Consider the following 20,525-nt stretch of genomic DNA (forward strand, 5'->3'; position numbering starts at 1 on the left):
CTGAAAGGCAATGGAGGAGAGAGAGCATTTGAGCCCCAGGGACTTGTGCAGGGCGAGCGCTGAACTCCAGTGTGGCATGGAGCCAAGAAACAGAAGAGCTTTGACAGCAGTCCCTTAAGCCAGCCGCTGGCCGTTAATTACAGCCCAACCTCTCTCTCTGATCCAGCTAACTGGCTGCTGATGCGCCGCTCATTAGGGGAGTCTGTCTGATGCTGTTGCCTACCAGCTGCGATGCTGCAGCCATGCCTGGCCCGAAGCAGCACAGCCTCTGCCCCCAGATCATACAGGAATGGCTGATCCGGGGGCAGGGAGCCATGCACTAATTCCCAGCAAGGCATGGGAAGACTGAGCCCATGCCCTGGGCTTCCCAGGCAAGAAGGGCAAAGGGGAGCCCCGGGCCCTCCCACCCAGTATGCAGCTTCTCAGCACATCTCCCAAAGGTTTGAGTGGCAGTTACTTTCTTAACTGAATTTAGGTATGAATGAAAGTGATGGATAATTCCTCTGGCCTAGAGCCCTGAGCGAGTGTCTCTCAGGCAGTGCTGCCATTGCACACAATTGCTGGCATGCCCCCATCCCCTTCCTTCCCATCTTAGACCAGCTTAGCTCTGCTGGTGAGCCCTAACCCTGCTGGTCCCTGCCTGTCCCTTCACACCAGTTTTTCAAACATCTCTGTCCAGACCTGACACACCTGCTGGTCCACCCAGTCCTTCCTGTGCATCTCAACCCTGATCTGCAGCACCCCATTATCCCAATCCAGGGGCCACCCCTGACCTATAGCTAGGGTGACCAGACAGCAAGTGTGAAAAATTGGGACGGGCGGGGGGTAATAGGAGCCTATATAAGAAAAAGACCCCCAAAATTGGGACTGTTCCTATAAAATCGGGACATCTAGTCACCCTACCTATAGCTTCTAAGCCACTTCTAGTACTTATCTGTTTTCAGCCACAGAGCTCAAAGTGCTTTACAGAAGAAGGCAGTAATATTATCCCCATTTTACAGATGGGGAAACGGAGGCACAGAGAGGGAAACTGACTCACCTACAGTTACCCACTAAAGTGATGGCAGCACTAGGAATTGAATGCAGGTCTCCTGAGTTGTAGTTCAGTGCCGTATCCCCTAGGCCACACTGCCTCCCTGAACTAAATTTTTCATTCCAATCCTGCAGCCCCCTGTGCTATGCCATAGCCATGATCTCCAATGCAGCAGCATCAGTGCACCGCAATCCTGACCAGCAAACCCACTGTTCTCCCAATTGTGGGCTCCCACACCATGTAACTCCACTAGAGTCAGGGCTTGGATCCCACCCCTTAGTGCTGGATTTGGACCTTTACTCCTTTTGGCCTATTGGGATGCAGACTAAACTGAGCCAATTTACGACACAGAGAGGGAACCCACTGTTCTAGTGAGCTACCTGCTCCACAGTCTCCTCTTACAGGGAATGGTAGTCGCTTGCCATGTCAGCCTGCAGGGACGTGTAGGTCTACAGGGCTAGATCTCTCAGACATAGGCAGGGGGAGAGACAAAGCTGTCATAATGGCTCAGTAGAAGCTTGCAATGTACAGTTAGGAGTTGTTGGGGGTCTGAAATAACCACAGCAGAGAAGAGTGAGCCAACGCCCAAGTGTTAAAATAGAAACAATCATAGTCATGGGAAGGGCTAAAAACCAGGTTATCTGTAGGGTGGCCAGGGTGGATTGAGGAGTGTTGGCTCAGACACCTGATCAAGGGATAGGGAGGAAGCAGTGTTAAAGGACTGGAACTACAAAAGACAGGGATCTTTGGACATTTTAATGGGCTCTTTGATCCTCAGTAGCAGTAAAGCAACCTAGCTATCTTGATTTCTGTGGAGCAACACTGATTTACACTGGCTTGGGATCCAAGCCGGTGCTTCTCTGTCATCTGGGTATTACTGCTTGCCTGTCTTGCCTCTTTACGCTGTAAGTTCTTTGGGGACCATAGCTGGGTTTTGAAAGGTGCCTAAGAGTTAGGTGCCCAACTCTCCTTGGAAACTAGGCCCTGCTTTATGCAGGGAGGTCAGACTCATTAAACATAATGGCCTTTGAGTCAACGAGAATCCCAGCTCAGATCTTCTTGTGTGTTTGCAAAGTGCCTAGAACAAAAGGGTCCCAATCATGAGCAGGGTCTTTAGGCACAACCACACTAGAAATACGAAATAGCAACAATAGTATATCACAGCAGTCCAAATTGTCTCCAGAGCAGATGGTACCAAAGAGACATGCAAGGTTCTTATTTCTGCACAAGGTGTCATGGCAATTCACCCATTGTTCTTGTTGCCTTATCCCATCCCCAGATGGCTACCCACGAGAGGAGATTATCTACCGCTGGAGGCGTTACTCCATTGAGGTCTCAGACCAGCGCACATGGAGACTTTATCAGTTTGACTTCACAGGCCTGAGGAACACGTCAGAAGTTCTCAGGACAGGAGCTGGTAAGGCATCCTGGCCCGATAGAAACACTGCTGTGTTACAAGGGGGCTCTCCCCAGTTTCAGAGAGCATGTGCACAGAGTAGTAGAGGGCAGAGTGGTTAGGGGATTGGTGGGAAGCACCAGATGGGGAGGGTTGCAGTAGGAAGCCATAAAGCCAAAGATAGACTCATTAAAAGAAGGGTCCAGCTACAGGCAACCTGTAGGGAGATATGCTTGCTATAGCCCATGGAGAAGAGCAGCAGACACAGCATGTAGCTAGGCACAGCATGGGGTAGGACAGAGGCACAGGATAGCCACCTACAGCCTGAGGCTGGAGCAGGGCAGAGAAAGGACCTAGCTAGAGACAGCAAGGGTTGGGTAGGAAGGGAAATGGGGATAAAGAGTGTGGCTGGGGACAGCATGAGGGCCAGGCGGAATGGGAGTCAATGGCTGAGAAGTGGAGTAGTAAATGAAAAGTAGGGCCTTGTCTCAGGACAGCTCCTGGGTATAAATGTTGTGGATGAAGCCATAGCTGTTATATGCTGCTAGCACATCTCCAGGACAGGCCAGCTGATGGAATGTTATGCAGAAGTTGCTGTTAGTTGTGGCTGCAGCTGGGGAACATACTCAGTCTGAACTCAGGTTCCATCTAACGGCCATCCTGCCACATGTTAGTTGTCCTGAATGCACATGAGTTGTGTTGTATGATGGTAATGGAGCTAAGCAAACCCTTGGAGGTGAAGACAACAGTGGTGTCTAACAGCAGGAGTAAGTGGAAAGATGTCAGGACGCCTTGATTTTACTCCTTGCCCTGCTATGAATTTGCTGTGTGATTTTGGGCAAGTCATTGAAGCCTTCTGTTCCACTCTCTATAAACTGAGGGTGAGAATAGGTGTGAGGGTAAATGAACTAATATTTGCATTGTGCTATGAGAGCCTCCCTTGAAAGATGCTGTTGAAGTGCAAAGATTTGTAAATTAATGTCTCGGGAAGGACAACAGGACACTGAAGAATGACAGGAGGAGAGTGAAAACTTATAATTCCACACTGGCAAGCTCGGTAGCAACACGTCCCTTTGGCTAGCAGAGCTGGGCCTGATACATGACAGCCCGTGTTCCCATGTGCTGCAGCCTCTCACTGCAGAAACCTGCATGAATCTAAACCAGCTTTGCAATGCCAATATCACCAGGGAATGGAGAATCTTCAGCCCCCAGCCCTTCCCCATCATCAGGGGCTTTCCTGATATTATCAGAGAACCCTGCCCCACCACCAATCATCAGCTTCACTTAGCTCACCAGGGAACCTGAAATCCTCTGTCACCCCCAGTCTCTAGCTCTACCAAGCTGGGCTGCCCCTATTCGGCTTCAGGAGTGTGAACTCTTTTATCGTCAACACTTGTCTCCATTGCCCTAGGAGCAGCAGGTTTCAGCACTATCACTGGCTCCTCTCCGACACTGGAGAAGGCTTGTACCTGGAGGGATCAGGGCAGTAGTTGAGATGCCTGCTTGGTTAGAAAACACAAGTGCACATAGAAAAGGTCAAGCGGAGAGGGGTACATCCATGACAGGCAAATATTAGCTGTGTGAAGAAAATGCTGCCAGAGTGGGACTTGTGGAGTAGGCAGTAGAGGAGGAGCAGGTGAACTTGTAAATTAGGGGAGCTTTCAGTGAAGGAGATGTAAATTCCACAGCTGTGCAGCAGAAGGTAGCAGCAGAGGCCTTGCATTCAGGAGAACCCAGGGGAGCATCACCTCTGAGGAGTGCCTGCCCTCCTGAAGAAGAGGGGAGATGTGATGTGATAGGAAGGGACTCAGCTGACTCCCCAATATGCGCTGTGTTGGTAGCACATGATTGCTGGCGTGATGTGATGGGAAGGGAAGCCTGGGAGAGGGACAACATGGAGATCAAATCCTCCTGCCCTTGCACCAGAAGAGGGCAGGGCCTTGCTGATGAAAGGAAAACAGTCCTTCAAAAGGGAGCAGTGGGAGTGGGGTTGATCCACACAAGACAGCAAGCCCTCAGGCTTGGACCCTAAGAACAGAGGTGCAGCCGTATGGAGAAAACCCAAGTCTGTATAAGCATGGGGAGCAAACACACTGGTTTGCTCTAGGAGGGAGCACTGGAAATGGAGCACTTCAAACTCCAGAATGGCACCCATGAGAGCCAGCACTGAAGAGCGCATGGAGAGAGAATTGCCTTCTCCCACCAGGAGCGAAGGGTTTCTCTAGGATCATCCCTTTGGGGAAGCAGAATCCGTCACAGGGAAATACGGACAGGGCACTGCCACATCTCCCATCCTTACAGATGTGAAACCTGTGCCCTGAGTGAGCTGACTCTGCACCATGGTAAGGGAAACAGACCAATCAAAACAAACTGCTTTTCCCATCTTCTTTCCCGGCGAAAGCAACTGGCCGGGGAGCCATGCACATATATTAAACCATCAAAAAGTGCAGATTTATGCCAACACCTCTTGGTTTAAAAAGCTCAGATGCCAAAGTTAGCAGCTTGGCAGCGAGGGCAAAGGAGAGAGGCTGAGAGGTAGAGACAGACAGACAAAGGCTGTAGCAGCCCATCCAATGAGAACAGAGCCCGGGGCCCCCAGGCAGGTGCTCCATGCACAGATCAGTCGGAGCAGTTCCATGCCAGCTGCCAGCAGTGGACTGTGCATATCCCACAATAGCACTGATAGACACGTGTGGGATAGATCTGAGAATTGCAGCAGACAGGCTGCTGGCTACAGAAATAGCAAGAAGGATGCTGGCCAGCTGGTAAATCACATCAGACAGAGGAAACTAAGCCCTAAATTACACGGGTTGTACCCTCTTGCCAGGAGATGTTGTGAAGGCCAAAGGTATAACTGGGTTCAAAAAACAACTAGACAAGTCCATGGATGATAGGGCCATCAGTGGCTATTAGCCAGGATGGGCAGGAATGCAGCTCCATACTCGGGGCAATCCTCTCACTGCCTGAAGTTGGGAGGGGATGATGCGGTGGATCTCTCTGTGCCCGCCCCTTGATGCTCTGGTACTGGACACTGTCGGAAACAGGCTACTGGACTAGATGGGCCTTGGCTGATGCAGTATGGCAGCTCTTTTTTGTTCTTAGCCACCATCTTCCTCGGCTCAAATGCCTTGAGTCCCATCTTACTCCTCTCGCCCCCAGAACCTCTCTCTGCCCTGTGCTGGGAGGGACTGGCTCTGCCCCTCTTGCTCCTCCTGCCCCTTACTGGAAGGGGCTGACTTTGCCCCCCTTACCCTCACCGCCTCCTCTGTCCCTCATTGAGAGGGGCTGGCTCTTCCCATCACCCCCTAAAACCTCCTCTGCACCACACAGAGACACGGGGCCAAAGCTCAGGAAGGAGAAGACATGGACTTGGCTGCTGGGCAGGCTCCCTGGGAGAAGAGGATTTTCAGGAGAGATTTGAAGAAGAAACTCTTCAGCAGCAGAGCTAAGAATCGGTGATCAGTGTGCTGGTGGGTGGACCAGTATGTAAAAATGTCTGCAAATCAGTTGCTGCTTTATGGAGGGCCATGTGTGACAGAAGGGGCTAGTATCTGTCAGTAAGCAATATTGACTAAGGAGTAAAATGACAGGCTAACTGAGTTATAAGCCAAGCTTCTAATGGCAAAGAGATGTTGAATGGATCCCACCGCTCCCATTGTCACTGCAGTCCTGCCTAGGTGTAGCTTCTCCTTGCTTCCTAAACTGCACTACGGTGAGTGCCTAGGGCTGTGTTTGGATGCACATGCGCATACAAGGGTGTAGTGTCAAAGCAAAGGAGGAGAGGCGAGTAAATTGAGGTGCAGGGATCCTCTTAGCCTCTTTTATGTTAAGGTAGAAATTTTGCATGTAGATGTCATTGCTGGCCGTGGTGGTGAGAGAGTGAGTTGTGCCTCAAATGCCATGAATCAGCATCAGGCTTTGAGGGCCTGGCTATTTTGCAGAGCAGTCATTGGCACCTTCAGGCCCTGTGTTCGTTCATGTTCAAATGGTCAGCTACAGAGGCAAGCCACAGACTTGCCACAGGAATTCAAAGGCCTCATGGGCCTCCAAGCCTAATGTCATGTAGCAAGAAAAAGGAAATGATGTTCCTCAGGAAGGGGAGTTTGTTCCCCAAAGGGTAGTGAGGAAGCATGGCCCAGTGGTTAGGGCTTTAGCCTGTGACCCAGGCAAAATTGGGTTCTACTCCCTGCTCTGCTACAGACTTTGTGCATGTCCTTGGGCAAGTCATTTTGTGCCTCCAGTTGCCCCGTGGGGGGTAGTGGTTTTCTACCTCACCAGGGTCTTGTGTAGCTAAATACATTAAAGCTTGTGACAGACTCAGACAGTATGGTCCTGGGGGCTAAGTGTGACAGATAATAGGAATAAAAGGGTGATTAACCATCTCCACCTCCTACTATGCTGACTTGTCTGCCTCTTTGTGGCCTTTTCCTAGGGGACTATATGGTCATGACGGTTTCCTTTGATCTGAGCAGGCGGATGGGCTATTTTGCCATTCAGACCTATATCCCCTGCATCCTGACCGTAGTTTTATCCTGGGTTTCCTTCTGGATCAAGAGAGACTCCACACCGGCCAGGACTTCTCTGGGTAAGGCAGACTGTACTGTGCCGCCGGCGCTTGTTGTCTCAGCAGAGGTGTGTGCAGCTAGCTGGTAAGGGCCATTTTCCAAAATGTCTAAGTGGCTCAGCAGGCTAGTGAAAATTTGTAGGACTTAGACTGCTGGGGCATGTGGGAATAGATCGTCAACAGTATTTAGGCACCTAATTTCCACAGATTTCAATGCATGCCTAAGTACCTTTGAGGCTCTGGGACTTGGATAACATTTTCAAAAGTATCTAGCATCCTAGATGCTAGGTCACCTCATTTGTAATGTTCCATCCTTGACACAGGCCTGAGAGCAAGAGAGAGCTGGGACTGCAGTTCTGGCTAGCAAAGAATCTGCAGTGCATCATGGGTCTCTGCACATTAGCCTGAGAGAAACCCTGGCACTTGTTCTGCACCTAACCGGTGACAATGACAGACACACACACACACACACAGAGCAGTGTTAGATCACGTTAGCAGGCTGCACCTGTTGCACCACTCCGCCAGCCCTGGCTCTCCTGCCACATGGGTGAGTTGTGTATCTAACAGCAACTTCACGACAGCACAGTGATATCGGGGGGAAGAGCTCTTTGGTGCACTTGGTAGAGCTACTGCTTTTTATCCAGTGGAGTGTCAGTCTGACAGTGGGCTCTGGTAAGGGTCTGAGGTTCACATGCATGCAGGTGTCTGCACACACAAGTGCAAGGCAAGCGGAGAGGGGAGGACCCTGCTCATTGTCTAGGTTTGCTCACCATCTCTGGCTGGCACTTTAAGTGGATATAAAACATATTTTGACTCTTTGGTTAGGATCAAGAGTAATCTCCATTTATTGTCCCATGATGTCTCCACTATACAGGGATGGTGTCCCTAGCCTCTGTTTGCCAGAAGCTGGGAATGGGGGACAGGGGATGGATCACTTGATGGTTTCCTGTTCTGTTCATTCCCTCTGGGGCTCGTGACATTGGCCACTGTCAGAAGACAGGATACTGGGCTAGATGGACCTTTGGTCTGACCCAGTACAGCTGCTCTTATGTTCTTATATATGTGGAGATGGGGTACCACTAGCAGGAGATAGCGTTTAGAGATCTAATAGGTCTTCACCACCTCTAGCTCTTCTGATTCCATTTCGAGGCTCTTAACTCTATTTGGAGTCTGCAGTATGATGTACATCTTGTATTTTCTTCCCCTCCCCACACTCATTTTCTTTCACCTGGATTGTTGATAACAGCATCAGGCCTGTGAGATCTCCTCTGACACTGGAGAGACCATCATCATTGGACAGGGCTAGTTGGATGCTCTCACAATCTCTGGAATGCCACCCCCACCCCATAAAAAGAAGCAGGGCAGGGTGGGGAGTTTAATGTTGGTTTTAATAGAGGTAGAGATCAATTGCATTCTAAGCATCCGAAGGAATAAATGGCAACAAACAGGGCATTCAGCGGGGCAGGAAAAAGCACTGTTGCAGTAAAATACGTTCCAAAAGCAGGTTTCCACAACTGGATTTACCCAGGAGGGGGCTCTGCCCATGGGATGCTGAGCCTCAGGATGTCAAAAGTAATGTATTCTCTCTGTAGCCCTGTTGTATTTTATAAAAATAATCCCAAATGCATTAAAGCTGGAGTCAGCCTACATTAGAGAGCCTATGCTACTTTCAGTGGTATTTGAAAAATCTGCTAAATCATATCCCAGATGCTAATGCAAGCACAATAGGAAAATATATTCGGTTAAAATCTACTCCCACTTATATCTTGTGCAACCTCAGCAGGGTGGAAGGGAGGATAACTTTGGCTTAGCAATGAAGAAGCAGGAATATGCGGACTGCCTGCTCCAGAACCCTCTGTACCATGCAGCACTATGGCTGAGTTCCCACTATTGACCATGGGAGCTATCTTCAGAATCGGCAACCTCCACATTTGCTCTTTATGAATAGGCTACAGGATCCCATGTATGAGCTATTTAAGCAGTTGATCCTACCCCCATTAAAGTCAAGGGAAAGCCATCCATTGACTCACTGGGCTTTGGATTGGGCTGTAACTGCACAGGCCAAATTCATTGTGGGTGTCAATTCATTGATGTCAATGGAGTTACAGGAGTTCGGCCCTTGGTGGACCATAGCTTAACTCATGCCTACTAGAAATTCACCATTGTTTTCTCCAGGAATTTACAGAGCCTGTAGCTACCAGCCCAGACCCTACGTAACCCATCAGCTAGGAAAATGTCATTGCTACATGTTAGGCACATATAATGGGTGTAGATGCTGGAAGTGGTGCAGCTTTTCTGTATCACAAAAATGTTTAAATGTTACCAGGCATCTAATCCAAAGAAATCAAACTCACAAAATGGGCCATAACTCATAGAAACAGTCTCATTTTGGCCAAAATTGGCAGAAACCTTCTAAATACAATTCATAATGTAATTATATGCTTAAGGTAGTCCTGTTTGGGGAAATATTTAGCCCACGTGATATATTTTATGCATTTTGCTATACTACTTTGCCTTCAGTTAAAGCAAAAATCTGTAATCACATGATAGTCTGAGCTTGTTTGTACCATGTAATACATCAAAACATTTGTCATCATTTGTAGAATGGACTGAGTTGAGAAGAGTTTTTCTGTCTGCTATTTTTATGACATTATGCAAATAATAAGACCCCTACCCTCTTATTACAAAACATATATTTTTGATGTTATCTGCTTGGCTGGAGATGTAAGTCTAAAGCAAGCTTAGTACAAATGTAATTATCTTCTTACCATCACTGAGGACAATGACAATCTATGTAAACTACTTATATAACAGTAATGATTCTTAGTAGAACGGCTGTAGACTGTCTTGTATGAATATATCATGTGACTAATGAAGTATAAGCATATACTCTTATGTAACCTCTCCATAGAACTATAAACTACTGAATGTCTAATCAACACCCCTTTGAGCTATATTTACTCATAAAATAGTCTCCGAAATTTGGAGATAGTTGAAACACTTCTATTCTCCCCTCAGAACCTTTCTGATGTGTTTGATACTCTGTTGCTACACTCATCACTGTCACAGCTGCATGCATCGCATAACACTGTATCTTCCTTGTGGCATTTGCATCTCCTTGGTGCACAGATACTCTCACTGCCACAATGCACAAAGGTGAGGATGGTTTCTGGAGCAGGTGGCAGCGCCATCATTTTAGGAAAAATATGTCCCATGCTATCACCCATCTGTTGTTGACAGGGGATGTTTGAAGATACTGAACTATTGCATGATTCCATATGTAGGGCTGATAGTTTGCACATTTCAGAAACTGCCTGAAGGAGGCCATTGTTGGAGGCAGTTTCTCCCTTGTTTCGTTCTTCTTAGCAAACAACATGTAGCGCATATTATCCAGAGATGTGCTCTGGTAAGAAACAAGCAAGATACCAGTGAGACATAGGCTGCTAACTCTGGAAAAGCTGCAGTTGGGTTGGGCTGCAGTTACCTACCTTCAAATCTCTCTAGTGACACTGAGCCAGGACTGCTTAATTCAGCAACTGCTGTGTTCTTCATTAACTGCCTGGTTAGGTCAGTACTGTCCATGCCAAGAATTCAAAGGCATGGTGCTACTTTGTAAAGCCATCTACAGGCAGAGACATAACTACCTTCTACACTGGTGTATCATCTTTCACATGTGACCATGTCTGAGTGTTTCTGCTCTTTGCTCTCAAAAGTGCTCACACTGTAGGTAATGGGAGCAGGCTTATAAATGACAGCATGCAGTTAGGTTACTGACACACCACCGCTGATATTTCACGCTTGTTCTTGGGATGGGAAAGAAAGATTTTTGCACAAAGCTGGGGGGAAAATGAGCAGTATTCACATAGAACACATCTCACCAGCCTTCGCCTGAACTGACCAACACACTGCTCCAAAACCCAATCATACAAACTCTGTTACATTTTCACTTTGGTTCTACAAAGTGATGCTGCTGTGAGCAAAACCTAGAATGCCAACAGGCACAAGAGACACCTGAAGACTGTGGTAGCATTTCTGTTCAAAGGTAAACTGTACAAAGTGCTGTAAAGTTCATAGACAAGTCAGATTGGCATGGAAATTTGCTAGGAAAAGGCCTTGGGTACCATTTGGTCATGGGGTTCCTGAGATTCAGCTCCCTTCCTTTTCCAGCAAATGAGCTGGCTTTAATTTTAAAATGTTCTAAAATGCAAATGCAGAGCCAGACTGGCTTGAAAGCTGGCATGCCAGGTGAGGACCCAGAATAACATCCAGGGTACAATTTTAGGGATCTTGGATGACTAGAGTCTCCCCTTACCTCTGACCTGTTTTTACAATGGGGCAAACTACCCAGGGCATGCCAGCAGAGTTTTAGGTGGCAGTACAGACCTTGCTGATGCAGCAGGCATGCGGTGCTGAGCTGGGGAGTGAACTAAGAATGGATGTGCTCAGTACATGCCACAGGCCCACAGCACCGAAATCAGAGGAGCCTAAGAATGTTCAGTCCACACTATAGGGACACAAAGCCAGATCCACAAAGGGACCTGAGCACCTAAATCCCATTTTAGTCACCTTTGTGAGCCACAAAATCCCCCCTCAGCTGCCAACCAACCACTTGGCACCTACGTTTTTGCTCTAAAAGTTCCCTTGGTGCCTCTGAGCACATGTACCACTACCTCAGTCCAGGCACCAGAGGCCTAATCTCACGCTGAAGCACCAGCACAACTCTCCAACCGGGACAAATGGGCGTTGCCCTGCCTCACTTCCTTGTGGGCCTGGATCTGGTTACTAGGCATGCTCCAAGCTGCCTAACTCCACACAAGGCAGCTGGGAAGCAGACAGCCTCCCCGAACCCAAGGCTCTAGGTAACTTTACTCTCCGTGAGACAGTATCAGGACAGACCAAGGGAGATGCAGTGCTTCTGCCTGCTGTATGACTGACAAAAACAAATCAAAACTATGTGCTTTCACTTAAAGCCAGCACTCTGCCTAGAATGCCTTTACTTGAAGTCACTGCTTTGTTTACTCTCAAGCACATATAAACACAATAGGTTATAGAGCACCCCAAACTGACAATTACCCCCTAGGAGTTTGGAGCAGTATTCAGGTGATTCAGCTGCAGATTTCCAGACACTGGTCTTCCCTCTGTGGCTGGAGATCTCAATGTGTTCACGAAGTGACTCACTTGACCCAGACCCACAATTCCCTTCTTATGCTCAAAAAGTTACAGAGACATATCAATCAAAAACAAAGGTTACATTGCTGACCAAACAAAATCAGTCACTGGGCCAAAAGCAAGTGTTACAAAAACATGTCACTAAAAGAATAACTGTTAATCAAGCAATTTCCAAGCAGTTAATCTGAGAGCCATATTTCTCCATAACAACAGTCCTGAAATATAGCCAGACTTCCTATTTTTCACAGATGCATACCCCTGCATATCAGAGGGGTGTAGAGTCAAGCCCACTTCATGTCATAGCTGTACCCCACCCCCACTCTTGGCTTGCCTTAGTTATGCTAAGTTCCTGCAACAGCCTAATAAATGGCTAAATGCAACAAGAAGAATCACTAATAGTCCATCCCACTAATTGGCAGTGTCTGGACACTGACTGGTTGCTAAAATGTCCTGGTACATCACCAGACCAAACATACATGACAAACCCAAATAAGGATATTGACAAATCATTGGTGGGAGCAGAAGGCTGCAGAACTACAAGAAGTGGCTGACAAGTATGATTCTATGTATGTCTCCATGTTGTGTATGGCCCACTATCCAGTGGCACAGCCCCTGTCCTTATCGCAGATGATAACCAGTTGCTCACAAAAACGATATTCTCTCTCACTGGGCAGAGTACTTTGACAGTGTCCTGAGCCGTCAATCCACTATGTCCAATGAAATCATTGACTCACTCCCACAGCATCCTGCCCTGGAGAAGTTATCTGTGGAGCCTTCTTTAGATGAAGTTACTAAGGCCATCAAGCAACTGTCCATGGGCAAATCTCCAACTCCCATGATATTCCACCTGAAGCATACAAATGTGGAGGTGCCCACCTGATCAGGAAACTCACCATCCCTTCGAAGACTGTATGGGAACAAGGCACTGTGCCCCAGGAATATCAGGATGCTTTCATACTCTATTTATAGAAAAGGAAGAGATTCATATCTAGCTGTGACAATCATCATGGAATCTCATTGCTGTCTATAGCAGGGAAGATCTTGCACAGGTTGTCCTCAACAGGTTCGTCTCCCACCTAGTGATCTTAGTGTATCCAGAGTCACAATGTGGCTTTTGTGCTGGCCGTGGAACCACGGACATGTTTTTGCATCCCGACAAGTACAAGGGAAGGCTGGTGAACAGAACAAGGACTTGTACATGATGTTTTTTGGCCTGACCAAACCCTTTGACACAATGAATTGCAAGGGCTTATGTAAACTCCTTCATAAATTTGGTTACCCAGAGAAAATGATTGATGTCATCCACTCTGTTCATGACAGCATGATGGCCAGGGTGATGGGGAGCATGATGATTCATCAGAAGCCCTCCTTATCAATGGCACCAAACAAGGATGTATAATGGCTCCAGTCCTGTTTGCCATTGTCTTCTCAGCAAGGTCTTGTTCACATTGTAGGACTTCGACAGAGGCGCACACATCCGGTTTAGCTTGGATGGGGTCTAGTCAATCGACAGTGACTTAGGGCCCACACCAAGGTAATTGAACAGCTATTGAGAGAACTCCTGTTTGCTGACAACTGTGCCCTCATTGTATATGCACTCAGGACATTCAGCTTATTGTGGACCGCTTTGCCTATGGCTCGAAATGCTTCAGTTTCAGAATGAGCCTGAAAAAGATGGAGGTCATGTACCAGCCAGCACCAGACCACCAGCATTGTGAGCACCATGATCCCAACGACAATTGACAACACACCCTTCAGCTCAGTCATGAAATTCTGCTGCCTGGGTAGCACACTTTCCAGCAACACCACACTTGGCATCTGGCAGACTCATCAACAAGCTCTGGAGGGAGCATGGAGTCTACCTCAGAATCAAGATAAAAATTCACCACACTGTTGTACTCACTTCACTCCTCTATGGCTGTGAGACATGGATGCTCTACCAGTGCCACATCAAACAGCTGGAGAGTTTCCACCTTCGCTTCCTAAGCTCCAGCTGCTATATCAAGTGGCAGGACAGGATCCCCAACACTGAAGTCCTTGACAGGTGCCAGATCCCTGGAATGAAGAGTGTGCTCATCAGGGCTCAACTTTGTTGGGGGGGACACGTGATCTGCATAGAGGTTTTCCTTACACTGAAAGCAGTGCTCAACAGCCAACTGAGCTTGGGAACCTGTTCTAAGGGTCAACCCATCCTCAGATAGAAAGACACCTTGAAGGCCAACCTCAGAGCATGCAAGGTAGATATTAGAACCTGGGAACTCTTGCACTCGACAAACCCAGATGAAGAGGCCTGTGCCATGAGGTCTCTGCAGGAGTAGAACGCACATCATAAGGCCAACACCTCAAACCCTCCCCCCAACAATGACTGCATTTGCAAGGCGTGCAACCGCGTTTGCAAATTCATGCTTGGACTCACTTCTCATGCGAGGAGCCCTAAAAACAAATAAACCCAGAACTCAAATCAACACTAGCTGAACCCTCATCCATTGAAGCAATGGGAGATTCCAGGAGGATCTAATGATTTGAAATTATGACTTTTTATGAGATCAAAGAGGTCTACCTCACCTCTTCACTGCCTACTAGTCACAAACTGCTTTTCTTGTGCGCCATTTTCTCTTGCCATGTGCAAACTTTCTGCAGTTTCAGATGAGGTCACAAGAAATATTGCACTGTTCACAAGTAGCTTCTGTTGTATGGGTTTGTTCCAGGTTCAATGCTAAAAGGATTTGTCATTCTTTCGGTCATAACTTTTAATAACATCTTGGACGGCAATTTCATCAGCAGTCATGTGCTTTTTGATAGCTTCTTTGTGGAAATCTGTTGCTGAAGGCTGAATTCCACACATTTGTCATAGCTGTTACAGCTTGCTTAAAACGTGCAGTCAGCTAATGTTTGGTCAGAGCCTTACCTTTTGTGCAAAGAGGCTGATGATTCCCACAGTCCTTGTTGAGAGGTTGCCTGATGGACAAGTTATGCCATACACCCCTAAAGGGTCTGGCAGTCCAGTATACTGCTCCCTTTGAACTAGATCATGATATATATCTGGCTTCTGCTACATTTACACAGTCCCATCTAGCATGACCACACTGGAAGTCAACTGGAATCATTTATGCAAATATCTCAAGCCCATGGGCTTGTGTCATAACTCTAGTCCCAGATTTGGACCTTAGCGTCCAAAATATGGGGGTTAGCATGAAAACCTCCAAGCTTAGTTACCAGCTTGGACCTGGTTCTTGCTGCCACCACCCAAAAAATTAGAGTGTTTTGGGGCACTCTGGTCCCCCTGAAAAACCTTCCCTGGGGACCCCAAGACCCAAATCCCTTGAGTCTCACAACAAAGGGAAATAATCCTTTTTCCCTTCCCCCCTCCAGGTGCTCCTGGAGAGATACACAGACACAAGCTCTGTGAATCCAAACAGAGTGACTCCCCCTCTCCGTTCCCAGTCCTGGAAACAAAAGCACTTTCCTCTTCACCCAGAGGGAATGCAAAATCAGGCTAGCAAATCCCACACACACAGATCTCCCCCTGATTTCTTCCTTCCACCAATTCCCTGGTGAGTACAGACTCAATTTCCCTGAAATTTCCCAGTAAAGAAAACTTTAACAGGTTTTAAAAAGAAAGCTTTATATAAAAAAGAAAGAAAATACATAAAAATGGTCTCTCTGTATTAAGGTAACAAATACAGGGTCAATTGCTTAAAAGAATATTGAATAAACAGCCTTATTCAAAAAGAATACAAATCAAAGCACTCCAGCACTTATATTCATGCAAATACCAAAGAAAAGAAACCATATAACTTACTATCTGATCTCTTTGTCTTTACACTTAGAAACAGAAGATTAGAAAGCAGAAACTACTTCTCCAAAGCTCAGAGAAAGCAGGCAGACAGACAAAAGACTCAGACACAAAATTCCCTCCATCCAAAGTTGAAAAAAATCCGGTTTCCTGATTGGTCCTCTGGTCAGGTGCTTCAGGTGAAAGAGACATTAACCCTTAGCTATCTGTTTATGACACGCCCCCCAAATTGCAGACAGTGGGGAAGCTCACTGGCGGCGATTTCCTTCTAGAACTTTAAAATAAACAGATTACTACAACACATGCACCTTTACATATACTACTAAGTATATAACTAAGAGACTTCTACATTTTAAGAACACTTTTTAACTACTGAATTCTGGTGGAAGGACTTCCCCAACCGGTCCTTGGTTCTGTTCACCCCAGCATGGCCACTGGGATGATCATGGGCTAAGCTTAAGAGCTTCCCCCGGTACTTAGCTGGAACCACCAACTGTTTTTGCGGCTGCCATTTTTCCCAGTGTCCACCAGAAAGAATTTCCTTGTATAAAAGTCCTTGGTCTATAACAAACCAGGATCGATTAGACGAGCTGAGAGGCGGTGGGGTGCTCCGTGCCGCCGCCCAAGCTTTCTGAAGGCTGTCATCTGCTTCCTGCTCAGTCTGGAACTGTTCCCTTGAGGCTGGGGTCACCAGTTTTTCCTCAGACTGTGGACTTGGGCTTGGTCCCTCTGGAAGCGATGTAGGTGATGGGGTTGTTTCCGTTGCTGGTGAACCGCTCTCTGCTGGTGCACCTGAGGGCATTTCAGGCTCTGGCTGAGCCTTTTGGGTATCGCTGTCTGTTGCTTCTGCCAGTTCTGGCTCGCTGGCGCCCACTGGCATTGAGTTTGAAGATGGGGTTGCAATTGCTGGTGCTGGTTGCTGTTCCAGTTCCGGGCCTGGGACTGGAGGTGCTGTGGCTGTTTCAGTGGTTGGCATGGAATCCGGGTCCACTACCTCTGTCTGGGTCTCTGGTAACACAGACGGGGCCTCTGTGGATGGCTCAGGAACAGGAATGGGTCTGGAAGCTTGCCTGGTTTGGCTACGTGTAACCATTCCCACTCTCTTGGCCCGCTTCACCTGGTTGGCCAAGTCTTCCCCCAGTAGCATGGGGATAGGATAATTGTCATAGACTGCAAAAGTCCACATTCCTGACCAGCCTTTGTACTGGACAGGCAGTTCAGCTGTAGGCAAGTCTACAGCTTGTGACATGAAGGGGTAAATTGTCACTTTGGCCTTTGGGTTGATGAATTTGGGGTCTACGAAGGATTGGTGGATAGCTGACACTTGTGCCCCCGTGTCTCTCCACGCAGTAACCTTCTTTCCGCCCACTCTCAAATTTTCCCTTCGCTCCAAGAATATTTGAGAGGCATCCAGGCCTGGGGATCTTTGGTGTGATGGTGGTGTAATGAATTGCACTCGCATGGTGTTCTTGGGACAGTTGGCCTTTATATGTCCCAGTTCATTACACTTAAAGCATCTTCCATCTGATGGGTCAGTGGGCCGAGGTGAGTTACTGGAGACTGGTGAGGTGGAAGAATAGGGCATCTGTGGCTTGACTTGGGTTGTATGTGGGGTCTTTGGCTGTCCTCGGTTGTAGGGTTTATGGTCAGTGTGCCCCTTGGGGTATTCGTTCCTCTTGACCATAGCTTTTTTGCTTTCTGCCACTTCCATCCATCTGGCTCCAATCTCCCCCGCCTCAGCGAGATTTTTGGGTTTTCCATCTTGTATGTACCGTGTTATGTCCTCAAGAACACCATCCAAGAACTGCTCCATTTGTATGAGGAGGTGCAGTTCTTCCAAGGTTTTAACATTGTGTCCTGATATCCAGGCCTCATAATTTTTCCCAACGTAGTAGGCGTGTTTGGGAAATGACACATCTGGTTTCCACTTTTGGGTTCTGAAGCGCCGACGGGCATGATCCAGGGTGATCCCCATTCTGTATCTGGCCTTGGTTTGAAAAAGTTTATAGTCATTCATTTGCTGCTTAGGCATTTCAGCTGCCACCTCTGCTAAAGGTCCACTGAGCTGTGGCCTCAATTCTACTATGTACTGGTCTTCAGGGATGCTGTACCCAAGACAGGCTCTTTCAAAATTTTCCAAGAAGGCCTCGGTGTCATCACCTGCCTTGTAGGTAGGAAATTTCCTGTGCTGTGGAACGATAATTGGCGCAGGGTTGTTAGGGTTGGCTGTGTTTTGCTTAGCCTTTTCTAATTCCATGGCCTGTCGGTGGGCTTCCCTCTGGAGTTCCATCTCTTTTTGTTGTTTTTCCATGTCTCGGCGGTGGGCCGCCTCTTCTTCTTCTTGTTTCCTTCTGTGGGCCACCTCTTCTTCTGCTTGTTTCCTTCGGTGGGCCACCTCTTCTTCTTCTAGTTTTCTTTTGTGTGCTGCCTCTTTGGCTGCCTGTTCTCTTTGGTAGGCTGCCAGTTTGATGCTTTCTTCCTTTTCTTTCAGCTCCACCTCTTTTTGTCTTTTTTCCAGTTGTCACCTGTGTTCAGCTTCTTTGATTTGTTCTTCGGCCTCATTTTTGTCTTGGTAGACATGGTTTCTGTTTTCTTGTGTTGGGGTGCCCTCCGGTGTTTATCTTCAGAACTGCAGGTTCTCTGTTGCCTCCTGAAGTCTGCCTAGCAACAGCGCTTATTTCCTTTTCTTCCTCTAGCGTAAACTAGAAAAACCACTTTATTTGCATGTATATAGTGCTGGTATTTGACTCCTAATGGGAGTGCTATTGCATGACAAAAGACCTGTAACAGCTCCTTAATGGCTTCTTGCTTAATATGCAAGCCACAAACTGCCAGAGAGAGCAGAAAAAAAAATTCCCTCTGGTTTCTTTGAAAACCAAACCCTCTCTGCTAAAAAGTCCCTAGCAGAGAAAAGAAAAATATAATATTCCTACTGGCTTCTGGATTCTATCTCACCACTGCACACCATGTCATAACTCTAGTCCCAGATTTGGACCTTAGCGTCCAAAATATGGGGGTTAGCATGAAAACCTCCAAGCTTAGTTACCAGCTTGGACCTGGCACTTGCTGCCACCACCCAAAAAATTAGAGTGTTTTGGGGCACTCTGGTCCCCCTGAAAAACCTTCCCTGGGGACCCCAAGACCCAAATCCCTTGAGTCTCACAACAAAGGGAAATAATTCTTTTTCCCTTCCCCCCTCCAGGTGCTCCTGGAGAGATACACAGACACAAGCTCTATGAATCCAAACAGAGTGACTCCCCCTCTCCGTTCCCAGTCCTGGAAACAAAAGCACTTTCCTCTTCACCCAGAGGGAATGCAAAATCAGGCTAGCAAATCCAACACACACAGATCTCCCCCTGATTTCTTCCTCCCACCAATTCCCTGGTGAGTACAGACTCAATTTCCCTGAAATTTCCCAGTAAAAAAAAACTTCAACAGGTTTTAAAAAGAAAGCTTTATATAAAAAAGAAAGAAAAATACATACAAATGGTCTCTCTGTATTAAGGTGACAAATACAGGGTTAATTGCTTAAAAGAAATATGAATAAACAGCCTTATTCAAAAAGAATACAAATCAAAGCACTCCAGCACTTATATTCATGCAAATACCAAAGAAAAGAAACCATATAACTTACTATCTGATCTCTTTGTCCTTACACTTAGAAACAGAAGATTAGAAAGCAGAAACTACTTCTCCAAAGCTCAGAGAAAGCAGGCAGACAGACAAAGACCTCAGACACAAAATTCCCTCCACCCAAAGTTGAAAAAATCCAGTTTCCTGATTGGTCCTCTGGTCAGGTGCTTCAGGTGAAAGAGACATTAACCCTTAGCTATCTGTTTATGACAGGTTGTTATCATCTCTCTTTGCTGCAATGTAATCCATTAGTAATTGGGAGAAATCTGTTACATAGTTTTCCCAAAACAGAACAGAAATGTATCTGAACAGATTTTTCCTTGGGTAACACAAGTGTCCATGAGCTGTTGGAGTGATTGGGCAATTGGGAAGTCTGCCACTCTGTTTTCTCTGTATGCCTTCTCCACATCTTCAAATGCTTCAGTGCATGTTTGAGCTTTCTCCAAGATGCATCTCTTCTCATCATTTGGGAGACCATCATTTTTCATGGAATCGCCAAGTGCTATCCATTTCGAGCAGTTCATTGCCTCATTCATAAGTTTGTGGATTCTAACACCACAGTTATATCCTTTCTCTCTTAGAGCATGGCTGTTGATGGAAGCACCGAAGATGTTGATTCCACAAGGATGTCTTCAAACCCACTTTCCTGCATCACACTGCCTATATATCACTCATGAAATTTATTGCATGATGCACGACTCCCATCTCAAAGTGATGAGTGTCAAATTTGTTTTTATTCCTCCATTTAATCAACTGTGCTTTGCAGTAGATTGCTTCATCGTACATTACATAGGTCCAGTCTTGGCCCAGAGAGTGGAACATGACCTGAAAATATTTCAGATTGTAATACGCTCTATTAACATCACTTGCCAGAGCAGTAATGATTGGAAAGTAACCAATACTCATAAAACATAAAGTAGCAGACAGAAAACCT

The 20,525-nt window shown here is 46.9% G+C and overlaps 1 protein-coding gene across 1 annotated transcript in view; it reads left to right on the forward strand.

Moving 5' to 3' along the window:
• LOC115657893 (gamma-aminobutyric acid receptor subunit gamma-4) overlaps positions 1-20,525 on the forward strand; it is a 96,847-nt gene that overhangs the window by 67,877 nt on the left and 8,445 nt on the right. Inside the window, exons 6-7 of the mRNA XM_030576226.1 lie at positions 2,313-2,450; positions 6,862-7,014. Coding sequence (XP_030432086.1) covers positions 2,313-2,450; positions 6,862-7,014 — 291 coding nt within the window. The remainder of the gene's footprint in view (positions 1-2,312; positions 2,451-6,861; positions 7,015-20,525) is intronic.

The sequence above is a fragment of the Gopherus evgoodei genome, chromosome 9 (genome assembly GCF_007399415.2).
Source record: "Gopherus evgoodei ecotype Sinaloan lineage chromosome 9, rGopEvg1_v1.p, whole genome shotgun sequence".
NCBI classification, from domain to species: Eukaryota; Metazoa; Chordata; order Testudines; family Testudinidae; genus Gopherus; species Gopherus evgoodei.